Below are 20,999 nucleotides of genomic sequence, written 5' to 3'. Positions count from 1 at the left end.
TTTTTCCCCTTAAATAAATGATTTATGAATGCACTAGAAAGCTCCTAATTGTGTTACTCATGATATAGCATATGACACAAAATCGACTGTTCTGTATGCATTCAAGAAAAGGAATTAAGAAATGGTAAAAGGAGACAAATGTTGCTCTGAACAGACTGTGACTCATTTAAATCTACTGTACAGAGTAGAAGAAAACTATTTAAATTTCTGCAGTTTCAAATTCTAAAAGATTTTTCATATCTTTAACCTTTCAGGGTTCAGTGGGTGAACCAGGACCTAAAGGTGAACAAGTAAGTGATGTTACAGATCATGGTAATTTAAATTTGCACTACACTGCACTACATCACGTTGACCAAATCTGAGGGCTGACTGTTTTTTTTATTGTATAGGGTGCACCTGGACCAGAAGGAGATGCAGGAGAAAAGGGTGACTTAGTAAGACGTTATTCTTTCTTCACCTGATCTAATATTTTGTTGTTGTTAATTAAAACTTCAAAGTGTAGTTGTAGTACTTTGTGGTTTAGTCACTGAAACACAATTTCAGTTGTGTACTAACTGGACATACTGCAGAGCACAGCAGTTTTTTAGCCTGGTCATACATTTCAGCTGTTTGGAAAGCACTTTGAAATATACATGTTCTTCTGTGTGTGTAACATGGTACAGGCTGTCTTGAGGAGTGTGTGTGTATCTACACCAAGAGCTTGTATATAAAATATATATATGCATATACACACACCTATATATGCATATATATACGTTCTTGGTGTTTGGTGCAGCGAGGATGAGGAGGTAATTTAATTCAGGTGAAGCAGGAGCACAGATAACTAACCTTAATATCTCAGACTTGATTGAAGTGTATTGTATAGTATCTTTTGGAAATAATATGCAGCAACTCTCTGTTAGAGGTAGAATGGTTTGGGAGGAGGCTGTGACACCAAGATGTTGCTGGAGAGCAGAGAAGTGTGGCATGTTGTGAATTTAATGGATAATGCCTGTGCATGTGCCCTTGGGTAAAGAGGATTTGGTTTTGTACAGAAGGAGAAAAGCACGAGTGCAGTGGGGCTCCTACAGTGAGCAACTCCCTATCCAGCAAAGCCAGAACTTGATCTTTCAAAAGGAAGTAAACTGCTCCCTACTTAAAATCAGTATGCTGCCAGGTGGTATGCTGTTAAGAAGTGCTTTTTTTTCCTACCCTCTACAATTCTGAAAAGGTTTTTAACTAAGTAACAGCCCTGGTGAGCTAGATGTCCACTGATGCAGCTTTACTGCCAGTACACAGGATTCCAGGGAAGCAACACCAGTTCTCTAAGTGTGCTGCCAGTCTGTTTTTAAGCTGGTAACAGTTGTTACTTCTATTTCATTTATGAAATATTCATTAATAGACAAGGTGGCCTTTCTGGCCTTTAGAAACCACTTATTTCATCAATGCCCTTCAAGAGAAATGGGAGAATATAGTTTTCTGAAATTTCCAAGGGTAATATGATAAAACCAAAGAAGATGAGTCAATGTTTCACAGGCAATTACAAGATTTTGAACCCAATCTTTTTTTTTTTTTTTCCTGTTTGTTTGTTTTTCCCCACACCAAATTTACACAGTGTAAATTTAGAGGAAAAACTAAAAACTTATGAATAGTGACTGCTATTCTCAGTCAAGCCATAGGGGGATCTTGGGGTTGCTGGAAGCCAGAGGCTAGGTTTCTGGGAAAAGGAATTTCTAGGGGTTTGGTTTTCTTATAGCACGGTGGGTAGACAACTACCTGGTTTCTGCTAATGTTTTCTTAGGGCTAACAGAATGCTGTAAAATAGCTGTGAATCTGACAAATAAACAGTACAAAGCCAGCTGTAAGAAAAATGCTTTCTTGTTTGTGCCTTACAGAAAGAAATCTTAGAAAAATCTGAAATTCAATTTTTTTTCCAAATGAGTTATAATTCATTGAAGTGCAATTTTGCACATACCAGCAAGTGTCTTTGTATGCTAAATACGTGAACTTTTTCTTATACAGGAAAAATATGTCAAGTTTACTGCATTTGTAATGACTATGGCAATGGATACTCTCTTTTGATATAATGTGTCTTGTTTTTGTTTAGGGTGATATGGGATTACCAGGTGCAAAGGGATCTGTAAGTATAACAAACCGCACTGTTACAGAAATACAGTGCCCTGGTAGATCAGGTAGATGGTTTTCTGAATAAGGAATAAGAATACAAATAGTGAGATGAGTTCTTTACAAATCATGGTTGAATCAAATGAGCTCCAACAGCATTTCTTCCTCCTAAATTTTGGATACAGTTCGTATTAAAATGAATTAACTTTGGAAAAGAATTCACATCATCAATTCTAAACCCCATTAAAGAGAACCTGCACTGAACTGCAGTTTTCTGGTCCCTTTTTATTATTATTATTTTTTAAGGAAATGAATGCACTCTTTATGCAGTAGAGGTGCAGAAGGAGGCCTGCTGCAATGGCTGTGTGCAGTGTGTAAACTTCATACTGTGAAAAGGTGGCTGTAGGACTATGCTGCCTGTGAAAGTATTTCTGGCCCAGATTAATTTCTTTCTTTCTTTCTTTCTTTCTTTCTTTTTTAATTTTTTTTTTTTGAATAAAGAAACGGTAGCTTTGATGGGGAAGATGAGTAGAAGCTTGTATGTCTCATAAGAAAAAGACTTTGAGAGCCGAGTGCATTCTTTTATTTCAGCATCACTGAGGAGTGGGATTATCGCAGGAGCTGACAGTTTGGGCCATAATAGTAACATATCAACAATTCTGCCTCCAGGGAACTGAGGTCAAACGTAACAAAATGAGCTGTGCTTGTGTTCTCAGGGGCTACTGCGCCTTTGGGACTAAGCAAATGCAAACTAGGCATTTATTACTAATTGAGATATTTTATGGGAAGGACATGAGGAAGAGAAGCAGCAGAGGAGAAATCTGTAGTTCTTCGCACCATTTTTTAAAATCTCTTCACCTGATGAGACCCTGGAGTGCTTGTCATCCCAGTGAGTAGGGGGATGAATAAACCATCGGGGAACCTGATTACTTGCCAGGCTGGGCAAGAAAGAAATGATGGCTTCCTCGTTGTGTAGTTCACAGGGGGAACTTTGCTGTCATTATTATATCCTGTGAGTGTGTTCTCTGGGTCTTATGTCAGGGCCAGCAATTAACTGTGGGGAATGCAGTAGAGATGGAACTGAAATGGCTCCATCTTGTGGATTTAACCGATATTTAACCGGTAATCACCATGGAGGAATTGCCCAGGTTTTTGATGACCTGCTTCAGTGGGGTATTTTTTGCTGAGAGATTTGGGAAGCTGGAAATACGTAGGGATTTTTCTTTCTTTTGTCCTTTTTTTTTGGTGGTTGTTTTTGGTTTTGCTTTCATTACTATTGATTAACGGTAGTAGAGTAACTTGCATTGAAAGTAACTTGGAGGCTTAGGTCTCACTCTGCATGCTATTTAATCTGTTAGAAAATCTACTGGCACAGAAGCTATGGCTTTATTTACTAGGATGTACTTCAGTGGCAATACTGATGCAACCCTACCATTCCCCAGGGGACAGGATGCTTATACCAGTAAAATAGCTCTTTATACCCCATCCCTGAGTGCAGTAAGCTGGCAATGCCTCTGTTCTAGCACTGTGCCAACATCATCTTCTGTGAGCACATTCCCTCCCCAGAGCCAGCAAAATCAAGCGTGGGACCTGGAAGCTGTGTGCTGTGAGCTCTGGCTCTGATACCTAAACAAAGCAAAAAGTGTCCACTCCTGAACTCAGCCCGAGGCTAAGTGATACAAGCTCATACTGTGGTCTCTGGTAGAGGGTATGAAAGGCGTTTGGAGCAAGCCAAATTTTGTAACTTGAGGCGCACTTAATGGCCAGGGAAGTCGTATGTGGCATACATGAGAGCAGAAGTACAAACCAAGAGACTGTTCCTTGACAAAAACAGTGTCTTTTGCGTGCTATTATGGATCATGATTCTGTCTCTTTTGACAGAATATCTTATTTTCCCACTTCTCCACTTGAAATGAGGGGAACTCTTCTTACTTTTATAAACCACGCAACCGCTGACCCCAGGTGCTTATCCAAAAAGGTGCCGTGCAACAGCTCTGCAGCCCTGTGGCTGTTACTTTGCATTCGTGACTGGTTCTTGTCAAGATTTTGATGTGTCAGAATGAGTCTAAAGCCAGCACAGCAGTTTTTTGAAATTCCTTTGTCATCTCCAGGTCGGTAATCCTGGAGACCCAGGTTCCCGTGGGCCTGAGGGAAGTCGGGGACTGCCTGGCATGGAAGGACCACGAGGTGCGCCTGGACCGCGAGGCCTGCAGGGAGAACAGGGTGCCCCGGGGCTGCCTGGCAGTCAAGGTCCAGCTGTAAGTACTGTCCTCCCCTTAACTGGTATCTTTTCGAACAATTAGCTGTCACTTGCACCACTCCTTTTCTTGCATCAGGAAATACGTATGCATGGGAAACACAAGTGCTATGGCAGAGTGCTTGAAATGCACTCTACCTTTCACAGACCCATCTGTACACCAGAGAAATCTTATGGCTGTACAATTGGGTCCTTTGGTCCTCAGCTTTCAGTTCACTTCCATTTTCTTGTGCCCACCACGCTCCTGTGGTGTGCATGTAGTGTGTTTGATACACGGGTGCACCACACACACACACAGCACCTACCTACCTTGCCAGTCAAAGCGACTTCACCTGGAATAGTTGTAATTGCAGGGGCCGGGACACCTCTTATTGAACAGCCAGCATCTTCAGCATCAGGCACCCTTATAAAATGTACTCTCGTATCAACTGGTTTTTAAATTACTATTTTTCAATCCTAGGGAAAAGAACCAACGGATCAGCACATTAAGCAGGTCTGCATGAGAGTCATGCAAGGTAAAGATGCTAAAAAGTATTTGATGTTTCTTGTGCATTTAAGTCACAATACTCAACTGCTGTGGAAGCAGCCAAGATTTTCCCAGCCTTAAGCACAGCAAATGACATGCTCTCAGCAAGGCATGCAGTAGAAAGTCTTTCCACATGTTAATGTAGACACAATATGAGAAACTGAAGTCCCTTATTTACATACCCTGTGCAGCTCATTGAACTACTCATTGATTCCACACTATTTCTGTAGTAACGAGGCCATAGACCAGAGTGTTTTTATAAAATACATGAATTTTGTATACAAATCACTTACTGTCTACATTTATAAAGTACACAGTGTCACTGAAAGCTTGTTTTGCCTTTTGTGCTTATACACGGTTAGATTACAGCAAAGAAACTACAGCAAAATAGGCTAAAAAAAATGGAGGGAGTGCACAGAGAGGCTTTCTGTAGCTAACTTACCATAAGATGAAAATAATAGGCAGATGTTCAAAACCTTAATTATATTTGCTCAGTTCTTCTCGGAGCATGCAGAAAGCTGGAGCTTTTCTAATACAGTCGGGTGCATACTGAGTTTAATAATTTATGCTGTCCTGTAAGCACAAAAGAAATATTTCGGTACTTGCTATTGAAGATGACCTTTGGGATATTATGACTTTGTAACATTAAGAGTTTACCACAACAAAATTGCTGCTCGTGATTGAATCTAAAAAATCTTGGTACAAGTCACTCTTCTTGATACCATGGAAATATTTTAAAAAAACTTTCAGATAAAGCTGTCTTCGGGTGAGATGATTTTCACATGTCTATAAATAGGGTAAAAAGGTCTTTTAAAGTGGCTTCCTGAAAGTCTAATGTTGAGGATTGAAATTAGGTATGATTCTTGATTATATTCATAACAATCAGAATTAGCAGTGAAGAGAAGGGTATGGGAAAAATCTAGACTATCTTCATTGCGTCCCTCTTGAGAGGCTCTGTAATTGTCAATGTGATCATGTTAAAGCAATAAAATCCGATAGGGTCTCTGGTGCCTTTTCACCTTAATGACAACCATAATTTAAGTCCAGCTCCTCAGGAGGCTTTGTCTGCAGATTGGTACACCCAGTCTTCCTCATTTATCTGCTGGACACAGTTGTGTTTTATTTTAAATCCTGTTCTCCCTGTCATCTTACCACTTCTGGACTGTGGACACAAAGAAAGATACTTTTGCCAGGTTGTGCAGACTTTATAGCAAACGTCATATGGAGTTGTGTGTGGCTGTATCCACTGAAAGTTATTTCTAAGACATGCTGGAAAGACGCCTTTGAAGTCAAATAGGTTCTTTAAGGAAGGAGATGACTACGCTCATGCTGTTACAGTAGTAGACTGAAAGAGGGAGGAGGAGAAAGGAATATAGCTGGTTCAGACCATTCCAAGGAATTACAAGTTGATCTTATGCCCAACGAAGAGCAAAGCTCCTGTTGATGCACCTTAAGAAAAGATCAACATAAAATGTTCAATTATTTACCAAACTTGAGCTCATGAGCACCAATTTGAGAGGTGTCCTTCCTCTCAAAAATAAGGCCTGCACTTAAATTGCAGGCCCACTGCAAAGACAGGTAACTTCCTGTGGCCTTTTTAATTCCTTCTTGTAAAGATGAATCTTAATAAGTATTAACAAGTAGTAACAAAGAGAGATATTTTCTTTTTTAAGAGGCAGCAATTGCATGGGTAAATTTTCTTAAAGGTGGTTGAAAATTAAACGACAAAGAAAATTGTAAGGACATATAAACTGTATACATTTAAGTCATTTCAGCCTGTAAACATTACGTGTTTAAGATGTAGGCTTTCAGAGAGACCAGCTTCACAGTATGCCTAAGCAGTTTGCCACTGGTGGAACTAAGGTAATATTTTATACATAACAAATTTTGCAAATAGCATTTTACATAAGGAAATTGCTGTATGGTAATCTGTCAGTTTCCACAGCAGAAGATATATCTTTCTTCGGTGACCTCTAATACTTGTGAATCTCTCCATTCAGGCCCCGCATGCTGCTTAGCTTTGTCCTTCTGTTTGTTGCAGAACAACTCGCCCAGCTGGCAGCCAGCCTCAGGAGGCCGGAATTCGGCGCTCCAGGTCTTCCAGGCCGACCTGGGCCACCCGGTGCTCCAGGGCCCCCGGGGGAAAACGGCTTCCCAGGACAGCTCGGACCCCGTGGCTTGCCTGGCCTTAAAGGTCCCCCTGGTGAGATCGGTCGTAAAGGTCCTAAAGGTAAGAAATTCTGTAGCTGGCTTTCAGTTGTTGGCTGGAAAGGCTCTCCTTGTATTTGGGGGTCACATTATATATAACTGAGGTCTGGCTTTCTCGCATATTAACTGCGTTAAAATCAGACTTGGCCTTCTGAGTTTTCCATGTTGTCTAACAAACACTTCTCAATGCCAGAGGGAGCCTACATTTAAATCTCCTTTTTATTTACTATCAACAGCTGAACAACAAAATCAAAGCTCTTCTGGCCAAGCCATAGAATTTACAGTTCTTGTTTGTATGATATTAGGTTGTCTGAGGCAGGGAGAGATAAGCATATCATTCCTCTGAGCTAGGGATTTCAGCATCTAATTTTTCAGTCAGTTGAACCCCGAGAGTGGTGTTTCTTTCCCCATTGGATTACAGGTTGTTAATGAACATTGTACAGGTGTGAAGGCCAAACAGATCCCAAATTAGGAATCTAACCTGTTTCCTGCCTCTGTTCCCTCAGTTGCCCCAGTGATTAAAGGGCACATTGGCGGGCCTCAGCAAAACTTGTTTATGTTTCTTGTCATCATATCGCTTATACACTATGAGAAAGGACAGACATCTGCCTTGAGCTAGAATTAAGCAGCTAAATCAGTTTCCTAATATTAACTGTCCGTCTCATGGACTTCTGAGGTTTGTGTTTTTCACATGCTGAAAAGTTCCAGCAGTGATTCTCTCTTTACCCCACGCGGTCCAGTTGTGAACCTTACTTCTGCACAAATTACAGTCTCAAAAGCCAACATAACCAGTCAGGTTCATTCACTAATCCCTAGTCTAAGTCCATCCAGTTTCTCACGTTACAAGTGGCTGATAAAACTCTGCCTCGTATTTGGGTATAATACTCAAGCCATTCTTATATTTAACATCATTGCACCTTGGGGCCACAATCTATTGATTCTTTGGAAAGGACAAATCTGTAAGAAAATTGAGTTACCTTACGCTTCACAAAAAAAATGTTGATCTAAGTTAATCTCTTTTGTTCCCGTCTGAGAGGGTTTATATGCCTTCAAAGGATTATGCAGGGGAATTTTCTGCAAAGTCTTTTGTGCACCAAGTATGTATTATTGTTTGTATTCAGCAGTGGTTTCAATTTGTTTTCTTGAAGGAAGGTTTTATTTAAAAAATTGTATTTCAACACAAAGCCGGTCTGTTGCCGGATTAGAGTATTTACTTTTGTCTCAAATTTTATTTGAAAGTAAAATTGGAAAAAAACTTTGAGAGAAGGAATAGAATACAAAGAAAGCAAACCCTAACTGCATTGTTGCTGTAGTTCTGTTACTGTTTTATTTAATGTAGCGTCATCTGTATTCACAGAAGCAATAAAAAGTGGAGATACAAAGGTCGGCTGATGTGCTGAACTTGACTCAGCACACACCAGGCTGCACTGTAGTAATATTAAAAAAAAAAAAAAATTCACAGAGCACATAAAAAACAAACTTGAAATTAGCAAAATGCTGTTTCCTACCATAATTGTCATCAAATTCCAGGTTACCTTATAGTAAGCCTTGAAACAAAATTGCAGATACCAAAGAAGTGGTGCACGCACAAGCGCGTGCGCTATCACAATGGTACTTTAAGATGCAAACCAGGTAATGCCTAGAACATCAAATGCCTGCCAACTACTGTCGTGAGAAGAGGCCTTCACCTTGCACTGAGTGCTGGGCTGCTTGGCTGACTTCACTTTCCCCTCTAAGTGAGGTTTTTGCCATGCTCACCCGGAGGCTGTCTTGGGATAGGAGTGGCACCAGGGGGAGGCTTCCAGTGCTTTTTTCAGTGTTGTTGGCAGCGATGTGTCGCCCAGCTTTCGTGACCACCTGGTGTGTAGGGAGTGGAGGCTATCTGGTACCCCCACGGCCAGGCCATTTCGTGGAAGTGCCAGGGTAAGATGCGTGACATTGGTGGGGTCTGCAGGGGCTTCAATGCAGTCAAATAATTGGACTAAGAACTAAATTAGTTGTTTCAGACAGCATCCACTTTGATACTTTGTAAAAGACACCACTAAAATACTTTGATTATATTATTTATGAGATTCTTGATAGCTGCACGTTTCATGGTACATAGCAGGAAACATGAAAAAGATCTCTGTGCACCCACCAAAGGAAAGTCTCTGTACTAGCAGTACACGAGAACAAAGTAATTTGTTTTACTTTTGTGACCATATTCCTTGGATGTCAACAGTATGCTGTAATCTGTGCAAGTAAGCTTCTATTTTCTTCCATGCAATAGGACTAGCACTGGAGAATTTTTACTTACTAGCTGAGTTCACGTGGTCTTTCAAAAGCCCTCTGTCAGTAGCCCCAGGCTGAAATCCAAAATAACCTTTGTGGTTCTGTGATTTTGGTTTATTTCTCTTATTTAGGCTATGGTGTATTTCGTGTGGTACTCACTGTCCTGTCCCTATTTTTCCCCTCCAACGTGTCTACTAAGTATAACTCAAACAGAGGGGGAAAAATGCAACCCAAATCTGCAATCTTTTACAAGGACATATGTCACGACATCTTTCAAAGATGCTAAGAATATATACAGCCACCTGAATTCTCTGCTTATGAGCTGTTCACTTCTGAGAGGTAACTTTCTGAAGGTAATACTCCAGGCAGGCTGTAACTAATGTTTCATGAATTTGTTTTAGGTGAACCAGGAGAAAGAGGAGAAAGAGGATTTCCAGGCAGAGGAGTGAAAGGCTTCCCTGGACCAAGAGGTCTTCCAGGTAAATATGAAAGGCTGAGGATAAAGCAGAAAAGCAAGCTATGTGCAATAAAAGTTTATTCAGAACGGATACCTCAGGCTACCTTGAATACACTAAAGGTGTCCATTATTAAGCAATAAGCTTCCAAACAAGAGTACTTCCTAACTTTTATGTTGTAGGTAGTGATAAAGTCGCAAATCCAAATTAAAAGCTCTTTTACTAAAGTGCTGCCACCCCACCCGAGATTAGGAAAAATATGTACAAAACATTAGAAAATGATTTAAAAAAAAAAAAAAAGAAAAAAAAAAAGAAAAAAACATAAAAGGCAAGCCACAAAACCCAGACTATCTTACTGGCAGTCAGAGCAATCTTCAAAATCTACATTCATAACTTAAGACATTCAAAATACAATTCTTTATTTTTGCAGTAATTAATTGCAGTGTTGCGTAATAGGGCTCGAGGACAGATAAGTGCTGAAAAATGCAGCACAACTGGCCTCTAGTGGCCAATGATGAAAATAAACATTTCCATCAATGTCTGCAGCATGTTTATGTATATACATAGAAGCTACCAAAATTTGTTCCCTTTGTAAAAAGGAAAACAATTTCAGTTGCGTATACACTGATACCCAGGATGTCTGGGAGACTCAGAGCTCTCCTCTTGAGAAATTTATCATTGGAAAAGGCTTACTAAAATCACTGTATTTCATCCCTTCATTGAAGATTTAAAAAAAAAAAAAAAGATATTTCAGTGCTCAGCAGTTCCACCCTACGCATCTGTTCCCCAACGTATCTGAGTGGAAAATAAAAATAAATTCTTGCTACATCTCTTTCCAGGGTAGTAACGTAAGTCTGAAATAGTGAGTAGCATCTGCACCTCCACAAGACTCACCAGCAGAATTGCCTGCATGGCTCCAATCAGGTTTTGTGGTGCAGGTTTATAGGGTGGCAGGTATAACTGGAGAGGCTTGGAACTGAAATGTCATTGCTATAGATGTGTAAAGGCAGCCTGGTTCTCTGTCGGCAACTAACCATCCCTCCGCATGCTCACCTCTCTGGGGAAGCCACTGCGAGTAGTAAAAAGGGAATTCCATCGTCCATCTTCATACAGCTTTTAACAAAAGGTCGTTCAGTAATACGAGATGTATGCTGAGCATATCCCATACTGCCAGTTTTAGATCCACATTCTCTTTTCCAGGCGAACCAGGCAAAGCCAGCTACGGCAGGGAAGGCCATGACGGCGTACGAGGTCCCCCTGGGGTGGCTGGTCAGCCTGGGGTTCCTGGTCCTCCCGGCCCTCCCGGCCCTCCGGGGTACTGCGAGCCGTCGTCTTGCAGGGTGCAGGCTGGGCAGAGAGCTGGTAAGAATGTGAAAGGGCCGTGAGTGGGCAGTGCACGTGCCACCAAGTGCTAGCATTGACTTACTTCCTGCACAGACAGCTGAGAAACAGATAAGGAATGGAGGAGAAACACACACAGAGAAACCTTGCAGCCGAGGTTTCAGTAAGGCATTTTAACACAGCGGGTGTACATTAAAGGTGTACTTAGCAACACAAGTTGGAGCAATGGTGCTTACAAAAACACACGGGCAAGGCCTTTCAGTTCTTCTCCCTTGGGGAAAATAAAAGCACTTGTCTATTAATAGTGTTTTTTATAAATAAAGTTTCCATGAATACTTCTTCTCCCATCCTTAATTTCTTTGTATGATGTACAGTGAAATGACATGTCTTCAGACAACAAATAAAAAGGATTAGTTTATTTACTTCGGTTGTAGCTATTTTTTTTGTACATGTAAAATACAATCTAGAGCCCCCCTGAGCAGGCTCCATCACTTCATACTTGGTCATTTCGATGTATGTACATGTTGCATGGGCTGTGCTAAGCCTCCCTCAGCTCTTCAGCTGTGGAAAGGCAGCATGGAAACCTGCCCCCCGCCATGCTGTAAATTTCTGGAAATGTACGATCACTGAGGGCTCATGACTAAGCCATGTGGAATAACCTCTTCGTTTTCCACTCCAATTTGTGTTGCATTCCTAATTTTGGACTAAGCCTATTCCAGCTCAATTCCTGTGTCAAATTCAAACAAAAGGCTGGCAGCCATTTTCAAGGGAATGTTAAGTCCCAGAAACGTACCAGTTTTATAGTTGAGATTACGTATTTTGAAGTAACATCTGTGGTTGTACAAAAAACAAATAAATGATGTCTTAACCCCCTGTATGCTTTTCTATGTGTGTTTATGTTCAATACGAATAAACAGAACAGCTGGAAGGCCACCGTTAGACATCCCAAGTTGCCTTTTCTAGATAAATTCAATTTAAAGAAAAATGTGCAATGTAGATATTTTGTTTCTCTCTGTATAAATTAAACTATTTGTGTTTTTGACTTTACCTTCTCTGAAGCCTGTTCTTTCTCACAGACACAGTGAAACCATCCTATGACATTTTCTTTCATTTTGCTATTAGTCACCCACATTTTAAAATAAAAACTTTGGCACACTTACTTTAAGGATTATTTTTTTCTAGACCTTCATTGTCTGTTTCTGTTCAAAATTTATGCCATTGGAGAATGTACAGAAATAATACAAGCAACTGAGCTATGTATTTTGCCTATAACATATAAGAGAACACTTAGAAAATATTGTTATATTATTATTGTTATAATATATACTCTGAAGGAAATTACTGAAGACAAAACCAAACCCCACAAACCTTCCCCCCGAACAAACGTGATGCGCTATCTGCATTTAGGAGCTGCTTCCCTGGCACCTCAGCTGGTGACAGAAAATGCCTAAGTGAGCTCATGCAGGAGAATACTGTCTGATAAAGCTGCTAATTTGCACATCTGTTACTTTTAAGACCACGTTAAATGGGATAAATGTTATTAACCTCTTTATGACCCTTGCACAGCCCGGTGTTTTAAATGATACCATACTGCAAGTCGTAGCTTCAATACTGCTGTCTGTTTAGTTCCACAGAAGCAGCACTGGGTGAGATCTGGGGGAAGAAAGTAGAAATAAAGAAACATGACATTCGTTCTAGAAACTCTGGACTAAGTCTGAGACAGGATGGTTTTCCTGCACCTCCTGTTTGGCCAAGATTTCTCATAACCGACATCTTCTACTTCAATACTACAGGAAGTCATCAGAATACATAAATGCAAAGAATTTCAGTCTTAAGAACCAAATCCAGACAATTGCATACGAGGTGAGTGGCTTGCTCATACATAACAATGTTCCACAGACTTTCAGATTAGGTCACTTTTTACTGATGTCCTCAAAAGTACGTAGCGTAACAAATAAAACACCAGTGTTAATGACAAATTGTTTCACCAGCAAACTTTTATTTTGATTATAAAGTGTGTAAAACTTAAAAAGAAAAAAAAAAACAAAAACACTGATAATGAAAGAATTGAACTGATAAGTCATACAGAATGAAAATATTATTTTCCATACATAATGCATAAACATAATCAAAAGAAGAAAAACCCCAACATTTAAATATAAATGTGAAGTTCTTTAAAAAATATAGTCTGAAAATGCATAAAATTCCACAATGGAGAGAAAACATTGATATGTAAAAAACAAATCAGAATTATTACAATCAAACAAATTCAACACTGAGGGTCAATTCAATGCAGATGCTATGTAAGTGGACAGCTTGAGATTGGGACAGATTTTATCTAAATAATGGTAGAGCATATATCAAAAAAAAAAAAAATCAGGAATTGAATGTTAGCAACAGCAAGTTCAAGTAAATAAAGATTTGGAAAAATAAAAGCATAATTATGAAGTTTAAGGCATATTAACTATGGTAATATAGAAAAAAAATAGCGCTAGTTTAGTTTAAATAAAAACAGGTAGATGGCACAAAGCAAAGAGTGTGGGAGGTTTCCCAGGCCACTGACAGCGTTGCCAATTCTAAGAGCTGCTCCTGGACTCTGGGTGAGCTCCTGAATAAGGATTTTTCTCCTGCCTTTCTGGTTCAACATCACGAAATGCAATGAGATTTCCAAATGACAACCTCCTGGAAATCCCTTCCACCACTGGGGATCTCTGCCGCCACTCGTCACCCTCAGGGTGTAACAGCACTGTGATCGTACATGGCTTAGCTGCCCAGTTACGTGACCCAAGTGTAGGCAGGAGCCCAGAGAAAAACATTCAACAACTGTCTGCAAACTGATAACCAGTTCTTCACCATCCGACCTCATACCTCAAAGTTTTGACTGATATGTGCTTTCCCTATTAGGTTATTAGTAAATATTAGCAATACTTCTGCCAAATACTGCACTATATTTTTAAACACAAATATATATATAACATATATATGGCATATTTATACTGTTAATATAATGTATATGTTTATTTATGTATATATACTTTAAGTTTTCTGTCACAGCCATCACTGGACTCAAGCAACCTGGTACGAACCGGTGCCAAAAAACTTTTGTGACTATTTTACAAGGCCCAGCTAAGGATGAGTGACGGCTCTAGAGCACAATTTGGGACACCTGAAGGAAGGAAGGAAGCAAGACTGGGGAGGTTACACCAGATTTGCTTCCATGAATACCCTTGTGTGACCTGAGTCTACACAGAGCCAAATCCTTATCTCCAAATTTGCTCTTCCTTCAAAAAGGGAGCGTCAGCAGATGCTACTTTGAGGGTTACCTGGAAGACAGAGTGAAGGAGAAACTGAGTCCTGTTGGTTTCTCCTAGCAGATCACGGCAGCGACACTCCACATACAAACACATGCTTTTGCAAATGTTTTTAAATTACTGAATTAACTGTGTGAGATGTATTTGCTTGACCTACTCATCGGATGCACTAGGAAGATGATGGATGGATGCCACTGTTCCCAGTATTATTATTTGGCCACGCAGTTTCTGCCTCCTTTGTACTTAAAATGCAGTCACTGCACCTTCTCTGCACCTGGATCACAGGTAAAGAAGAAAGGGCCTTTATTTTGTAGGGTGTGTTACTCCCGTCTCATTTGTTATAACCTCAGTTTTATTCCCCTCCCCTCACTCTTTTCAAAAGGACTACTCAAACTGTGGCAGCTGCAAAAAACACATGTAGCAATCCTGATGAAGCCAGTACTAAATTTGAAGAAAAAAAAATCACGCCAGTGGTCAAATTATCACCCATCATCCTTCATAACGCCACTGACCTGGGAGTTCTCTTCTTTCTCCTGAAGAGCTAGTAAGAGAAGAATGAAAACACCTTACCTCACCTGAAGTTAACCGCTTTCTGAATGAGAGCAAATGCCTCAGTTTTAGACTGGACCATTCTCAGCATCCAATTCACAGATTATATTAACTTCCATCAGATTTATTTATCTATAGAGGCCAAGGTTTTCCACTTTTTTTCCCTCCAGCCTGTGCAACCCTAAGTTTCACCAACCCATTGTAAAGCATGAGCCTGCCCACGGTGTGCTCAGCAGCCCTGTGCCCCACCGGGCTCGCCGTGGTGGCTGCCTTCCTTCGCATCCTCTTGCATCCTCCCTCATGATTTGAAATGTAAGAAAGGAAAGGTTGTCACTTCTGACAGAACCACTATTCATTTTCATGTACAGAAAGTATGCGAAATGTTCCCATTTTCATCTGGAAGCCTATTTCACAGATGTAAATGGCCACGTGAGTAGTGCAAAGAGCACATTTTCTATCCACTTAATACATATCCATTGAATTGAACCTTAAATGTTGCAAACCAAAAATATAATGAAGGAAAGAAGCAACCAGTATGCATGTACTGTGATTAATTCAGTGACAACTGCATTTCATTCAGAAATGAAAGAAAACAATAAAATAAGGTATGTCATTGAACATCCTTCAAATATATCAACTAGAGACAATGTATTTACATTGAAATGTCAGTAAATAATTAAATGCATTTAAGAACAGCAGACTTGGAGATAAAACTGCTAATAAAATACATGTAGACTACATTCTTTTTAGCTACGACTTATTTTGGTCTAGAATCTGTAATGTTTGTTAGCAATTAATATTTGAAAATGGTATTTTCCTAAATAGGTTTGAGTTGGCTTTGCCAACTTCAACAACAACCAAGGCAAGGTCACAGTTAAACTCGTTCTCCATGGTCTACACCAACCTCTATGAATGGATTTAGAAATCCATCCAGCATCATCTAGTTGTAGTGGTCATAACAGATTTCAGAGAAACTTTACATGATTTAGTAAAGCTCGAATCTAACAAACACAAGCCAAAAAAAAAAAAAAAAAGGCAAATGCAAAAAAAACAACAACATTGTTTTGTTTCCTGAGATACTTCTCATGTTTTAACATGCTAAGTTAGAGCAGCACTTCTACCAAACTGGTAAATTAAGAAAAGAACTCGTGGCTGGCTTTAGGCTAGTGTATCTGGAGAAACAAGTGTATAAAATGCTAATGTAGCCGGGGGTGGGGGGTGGGGGGTGTAAGACTTTCATGTAAACATCACAGAAAAGTTAAAAAAAAAAAAAGTGTACACTGACATGAAAAATAGTATTTCACCATTGTGAAAAATAAGTGCTAAAATATTTTGTGTGATTATTCATTAATTTAAAAAATATGCATATTTAACAAAGCTGTGCATATCTAACACCTCTCATAATCCACAATCAGAAACCAAAGGGAGGAGTGACGATGCACTCAATCCCATTTCCTTATCACAGTGCTCTTTTAGCATTGAAACCAAATCCAGGTTAAGACAAAAATATTGGATCTTAGAACATAACTAAGTAGGCTGCACTGCTACTTGATTGTACAACTGCGATTGTGCTGCTTTAGTTTTTACCAGCCTCTGCAGTCCCGCTGCTCCCCTGGAGACACCTGCCATTGCGGGGGACATAAGCGATGCCCAGGGGCTGCATGTTCTGCTTCTGCACGTTCTTCTATAGCGTGTCTGGATACATAACACAAACAATCTAAGCAAAATTACCTGAAAATAATTACCCAAGAAAGGCAGTATTTCCGCATATACTACCGTGTAAAAAATAAATGAATTTTAGGAAAAAAAAATACCAGGCTCAAGAACACAACATGAACTCCGGTGCCGTGCAGCTACACAGCACCGTGCCCTTCCTTGCGCTGTTGAGTTCAGCCCTTGCTTTCTCACTGCGCTGGGAAGGTTTCTGCGCTCCCCCGTGTGGACAACAGGAGCTAAGCTGCAGCCTCGGAAAAGTCTCACCCTAAGTTCATTGTGTTCTTCGGGCAAGCCGAGTCGTTCTGTACATAGCTATTAGAAAAAAAAAAAAAAAAAAAAAAAAAAAAAAAAAAAGCCCAACACTTTCTTAGCAGGCAATAAAGAGACTTGCCATCAAGTAAAAGTGTCCGACCCTGAACAAGAACAAAGCTTGCAGAGCTTTTAAGAAAGGTTTCAAACATTTTGTCAAAGATAATTCAGCTCAAACTTCCAAATAAACATTCCCAAATCAGAGAAATATCTTGTGCTGCTGGAAATAACAATCCTCCCCGTCTAGTTTCTTGCAATGTTTACTGCAACACAGACCGCTCTAAACAAAGATGAAATCGATGTTGTGGATGCCCCAGCCCCGGAAGAGCTCAAGGCCAGGTGGGATGGGGCTTTGGGCAACCTGGTCTGGTGGGAGTGGACTGGAACTAGCGGATCTGTGAGGTCCCTTCCAACCCAAGCCATTCTACAATGCTATGATATAACAAATCCCAAAACAGATGAACACCCCATTGACCTCCCTGGCTCCCCTTCCCAAAACCCCAGACAGCATCAGTCTGAAACTGCAAACAAATTTCAGGGGGAAACCTGAAAACCAGGCAGACGCACATTTCCAGCTGCATCCTGCTTTCAACTGTAAAAATGCGGAGTAGGAGCAACCCCATGTGAAGGGAAGTCAAGCTGGGATTAACTCTGTGAAGAACATGACATCTTTAAAAAAGGTATCAAGAGAGCCCATGTAACAAAATACCTGTTTTCTCATGTGAGAAAATTAAATTGGGCTTTTAGCAAAACAAACAATAATGCATCAAGGGTAATTACCAAAGTAATTACCTGCAGATAAATTCAAAGTTCAAATGTTCAACTACATTTTAAAACACCTTTAGATTTGAGCTCCGAGAAAAGAAAAAGGCATCTGTAGGAAACAAAGATGAAAAAATAAATTTCTTCAAATATAAAAAGTGTTCTACTTTCTGCTCAGTTCAAGTAAATTAAAATACAGAAATTGCATTTGGCAACTAATAAATGCTCGGTTTCAGCTAGCTAAAAGCCCCAAAATATACAGATATAACCCTAAGACAGCATGACAGTCTATGTACAGCGTTCCAGAAGGGGGCTGCTCAGAACCCTTTCAACCTTGTGATATTCCCTAAAAGACAGCACCCTTTTTGATATTATCACAGAAAATGAAGTTTAAAATTAACTTACAAAGTAAAAAAATATTTCCATTTTACATACATTGGAATTACTAGAGACGGAAAACGAAACGTTCCTGCGGGCTGCCTGGCCAGCAGTTCATTTGAAAGAATTGAACACGGCATGCAAGGCCCGGGTCTTTGCGGGGTGAGCCGCCCGCCCCCAACACCAGCAGGGCGGACATTTGGCGAGGCACCATGGCAGCCCTCGGGAGTGCTCCCTCTTGCACCACCGGGCCAGCTTGCAGAGAGGGGGAGACCAGAGCTGGAGAGGCAGGTGATGTCAGAGGGAAAACCGAGGAGTGTTTATAGGCACGGGAGGTCTGAAGCAGGAGCAGAAGATGTGGAGCTCCACACTGGCGGGAGGATTTGTCCGAAATGTGCCTTCATCACGGTGCAGCGAGGGTGCCCCGGTGGGGCCTGCAGGGACAGAGGGCCGCTGCTGCCTGCTGTGCCACTGCGAGGGGTGGGCAGGACAGGAGGCCGAGAGCTGCGAGCTGTCCATTGGCTTTGACCCAAGTCTCAGTACTCACAAGACACGCACATAACACCCTGAGCCCCTGCAGCACACCCCCAGGTGCAACGTGTCACAGCTCGCAGATTTCCGTTGGAGATCGGGCTCGTGACACGCCATCGGTTTTCTGGCATCCTCCTTCCAGCTCACTTCTCCTGTCCCAGGCGCTAAGACACCAGCCTTCCGTCCCTGTGTTCGTTTAAACATCTCCCTCCTGCTAAGCACCTTCCTCCCTCAAAATGTGTGATTAATACACCAAGTGACACTTGGAGGTCGCTCTCAGGGTATGATTTTCTTCTCAGCAAGTGTGCCTGAAGGCTCATCCTGTTCCCCGGCTACCTAACGTGACTGTACGAGGTACAAATCTTTCTCCTCTTGGTCTGGAAGCAAGTGCTAGGAACTCTATCCAGAACAAATGCCGATTTATTATTTTAGTCTCCCACCGTTATTACTGTTTTTATGTCAAAATCAGAAGTCAGACATTAATTTTGCATGAGAGCTTCCCTGGAATCCAACACTCCCAATCTGGGAGCGCTTCCCTGCCGCATGACCGAGCGGCTGGCTCCTTCGGCACCGCTGAAGCACGGAGGCCACCAAGACCACTCGCCTGCCTAAAGTGGAAGAGCATTACCACCTTCCTAACAACAGGATTCTCTTAATAGCACTTTCAATTTCTATTACACTGTAGCCAATTCCTTAGGACTAATCTATGATTGTCCGTTTCCCAATTGTAAGGAGTGAAATTTTGGCCAACTCTTCTACCTCCTTTTCAGAGTCAGCCTCTGTACAATTGGTTTTCTCCACCTTTTCTTTTGGTCACTCCTTTGAGCTCTGTAGGATTCGCGTGTTGTTCTCTTTTGTTCTTTACTGACAATGCCTGGTTCTGTAGGATTTACTCAATGCTTGCAACCTGCATGCAGTCAAGATCTGGGTATGACACCTTCCCAAGGACAGTTTCCCAATTTTTCCAAATTTCTCCTGAACTCCAACTATTTTTTGCAGCCAGTTATAAGGACCTGTGAATTTTGCATTCTACTGGTTTCAAGTTCTTCTGAAGCTTATTTCAGGACGTAATTATTGCAGGAGAAATAGGAAAATGTGCCATTTGTAAGATCAGGGACTTCTGAAGGTTTCTTCTTCAGATCTCACTGCTAACACGTGTGCTCTTGCTAAAGCAAGATGTCTTTTTTTGTAAGCAGACATAATGGCTGGTTAGCTTGATTACAAGCAATGATAATACACTTACTGAGTCCACATGACCATTAGAAGGTGTCCCAGTTCTCAGTGAAGAACAACACCATGAGTCCCCACCACTCACACCTGGAGCGTATATGCAACCATGACTAAACCAACGTTCAAGTTCTCAGTTGGAACAGCATTCAGTCAACAGAAACACCCCGTTAGTGCTACACCTGGTGAATTCCCAGTCAGTCTGAATCTGAATTGGATGGGAGTAGAGAGATCATAAAAATACCTGTTTCCTTCTTTGACATCTAGGAAATTATGGAAATGGTTGGTAGCGCCCGTGGTGCATGATGCAGACCTGGTTCAGGAGGTGTGCCGGAGCCTCCTCAGGGGATGGTAACATTTAGTCTGAACAGAGTTCCCAGCACTCCAGCTAAGATCCTACATTCACCACCAATGGGTACACTTTAAAACTTCAGAACAGCATTTTCTTCGTTTAAACTTCACCACCAGTAAGAAACATCAAGCCAGCTTACATACTGAGGCATACGTACTGCCTTAAGTTATAATAAAATATTTTTGTTTGAAGAAAGAAGCTTACGAAAATTATTTGGGCCTATTTTCTCCTCTAAGCAAAATAAATATGAGAAACATAACACATGGAATGCACTCTGGAAAATAAATGTCATCATTTCACAATTATGACACTGCAAATAGAATAGGAAAAGGCTCAATTCCGTGCCTTACAAATTATCTACAGACCATGCAGTGTCAAGGGAACAAAAAATGCACCAAGTATTTCAAAGATTAAATTAACTTATTGAGAGGAGTGAAAAGTGATTGTGAACCCAAGTGTCTATGGGAGAGGGTTTTTATTTCCCACTGGCGCGTGACCGAGTCTGTGCTACGTGGTAATAGCAATCTGCTGGATTGCATCTTCCATTAGGTCCAGGTGGCCCCTGAGGTCCGGGTGACCCTGGAGTTCCTGGTGAGCCCGGCAAGCCAGCAGCTGGTGAAATAAAGTTAGAATTAGCACAGTCCTTGCCAGAGCACATGCAGTGTCCTGCCTTACATCTCTGAAAATTAGCTTCATGCCAGCA

At 40.9% G+C, this 20,999-nt stretch overlaps 2 protein-coding genes across 9 annotated transcripts in view; one reads left to right on the top strand and one right to left on the bottom strand.

Moving 5' to 3' along the window:
- Positions 1–12,032, top strand: part of COL9A1 (collagen type IX alpha 1 chain) — a 67,204-nt gene extending 55,172 nt beyond the window's left edge. For both annotated transcript variants that reach the window (XM_040553087.1, XM_040553088.1), the window contains 8 exons: positions 255–290; positions 390–434; positions 2,087–2,119; positions 4,215–4,361; positions 4,821–4,875; positions 6,928–7,116; positions 9,767–9,844; positions 11,021–12,032. In XM_040553087.1, the coding sequence (XP_040409021.1) occupies positions 255–290; positions 390–434; positions 2,087–2,119; positions 4,215–4,361; positions 4,821–4,875; positions 6,928–7,116; positions 9,767–9,844; positions 11,021–11,205 (768 nt within the window). In that variant the 3' untranslated portion in view covers positions 11,206–12,032. The remainder of the gene's footprint in view (positions 1–254; positions 291–389; positions 435–2,086; positions 2,120–4,214; positions 4,362–4,820; positions 4,876–6,927; positions 7,117–9,766; positions 9,845–11,020) is intronic.
- A 1,185-nt stretch (positions 12,033–13,217) lies between these two features.
- COL19A1 (collagen type XIX alpha 1 chain) overlaps positions 13,218–20,999 on the bottom strand; it is a 202,161-nt gene continuing 194,379 nt past the window's right edge. For all 7 annotated transcript variants that reach the window (XM_040552559.1, XM_040552558.1, XM_040552557.1 and 4 more), the window contains one exon: positions 13,218–20,908. In XM_040552559.1, coding sequence (XP_040408493.1) covers positions 20,772–20,908 — 137 coding nt within the window. In that variant the 3' untranslated portion in view covers positions 13,218–20,771. The remainder of the gene's footprint in view (positions 20,909–20,999) is intronic.

This window comes from Cygnus olor, chromosome 3, assembly GCF_009769625.2.
Source record: "Cygnus olor isolate bCygOlo1 chromosome 3, bCygOlo1.pri.v2, whole genome shotgun sequence".
Taxonomy (NCBI): domain Eukaryota; kingdom Metazoa; phylum Chordata; class Aves; order Anseriformes; family Anatidae; genus Cygnus; species Cygnus olor.
Note: the sequence above shows the minus strand (reverse complement) of the source record. Positions and strands in the feature narration are given on the sequence as shown.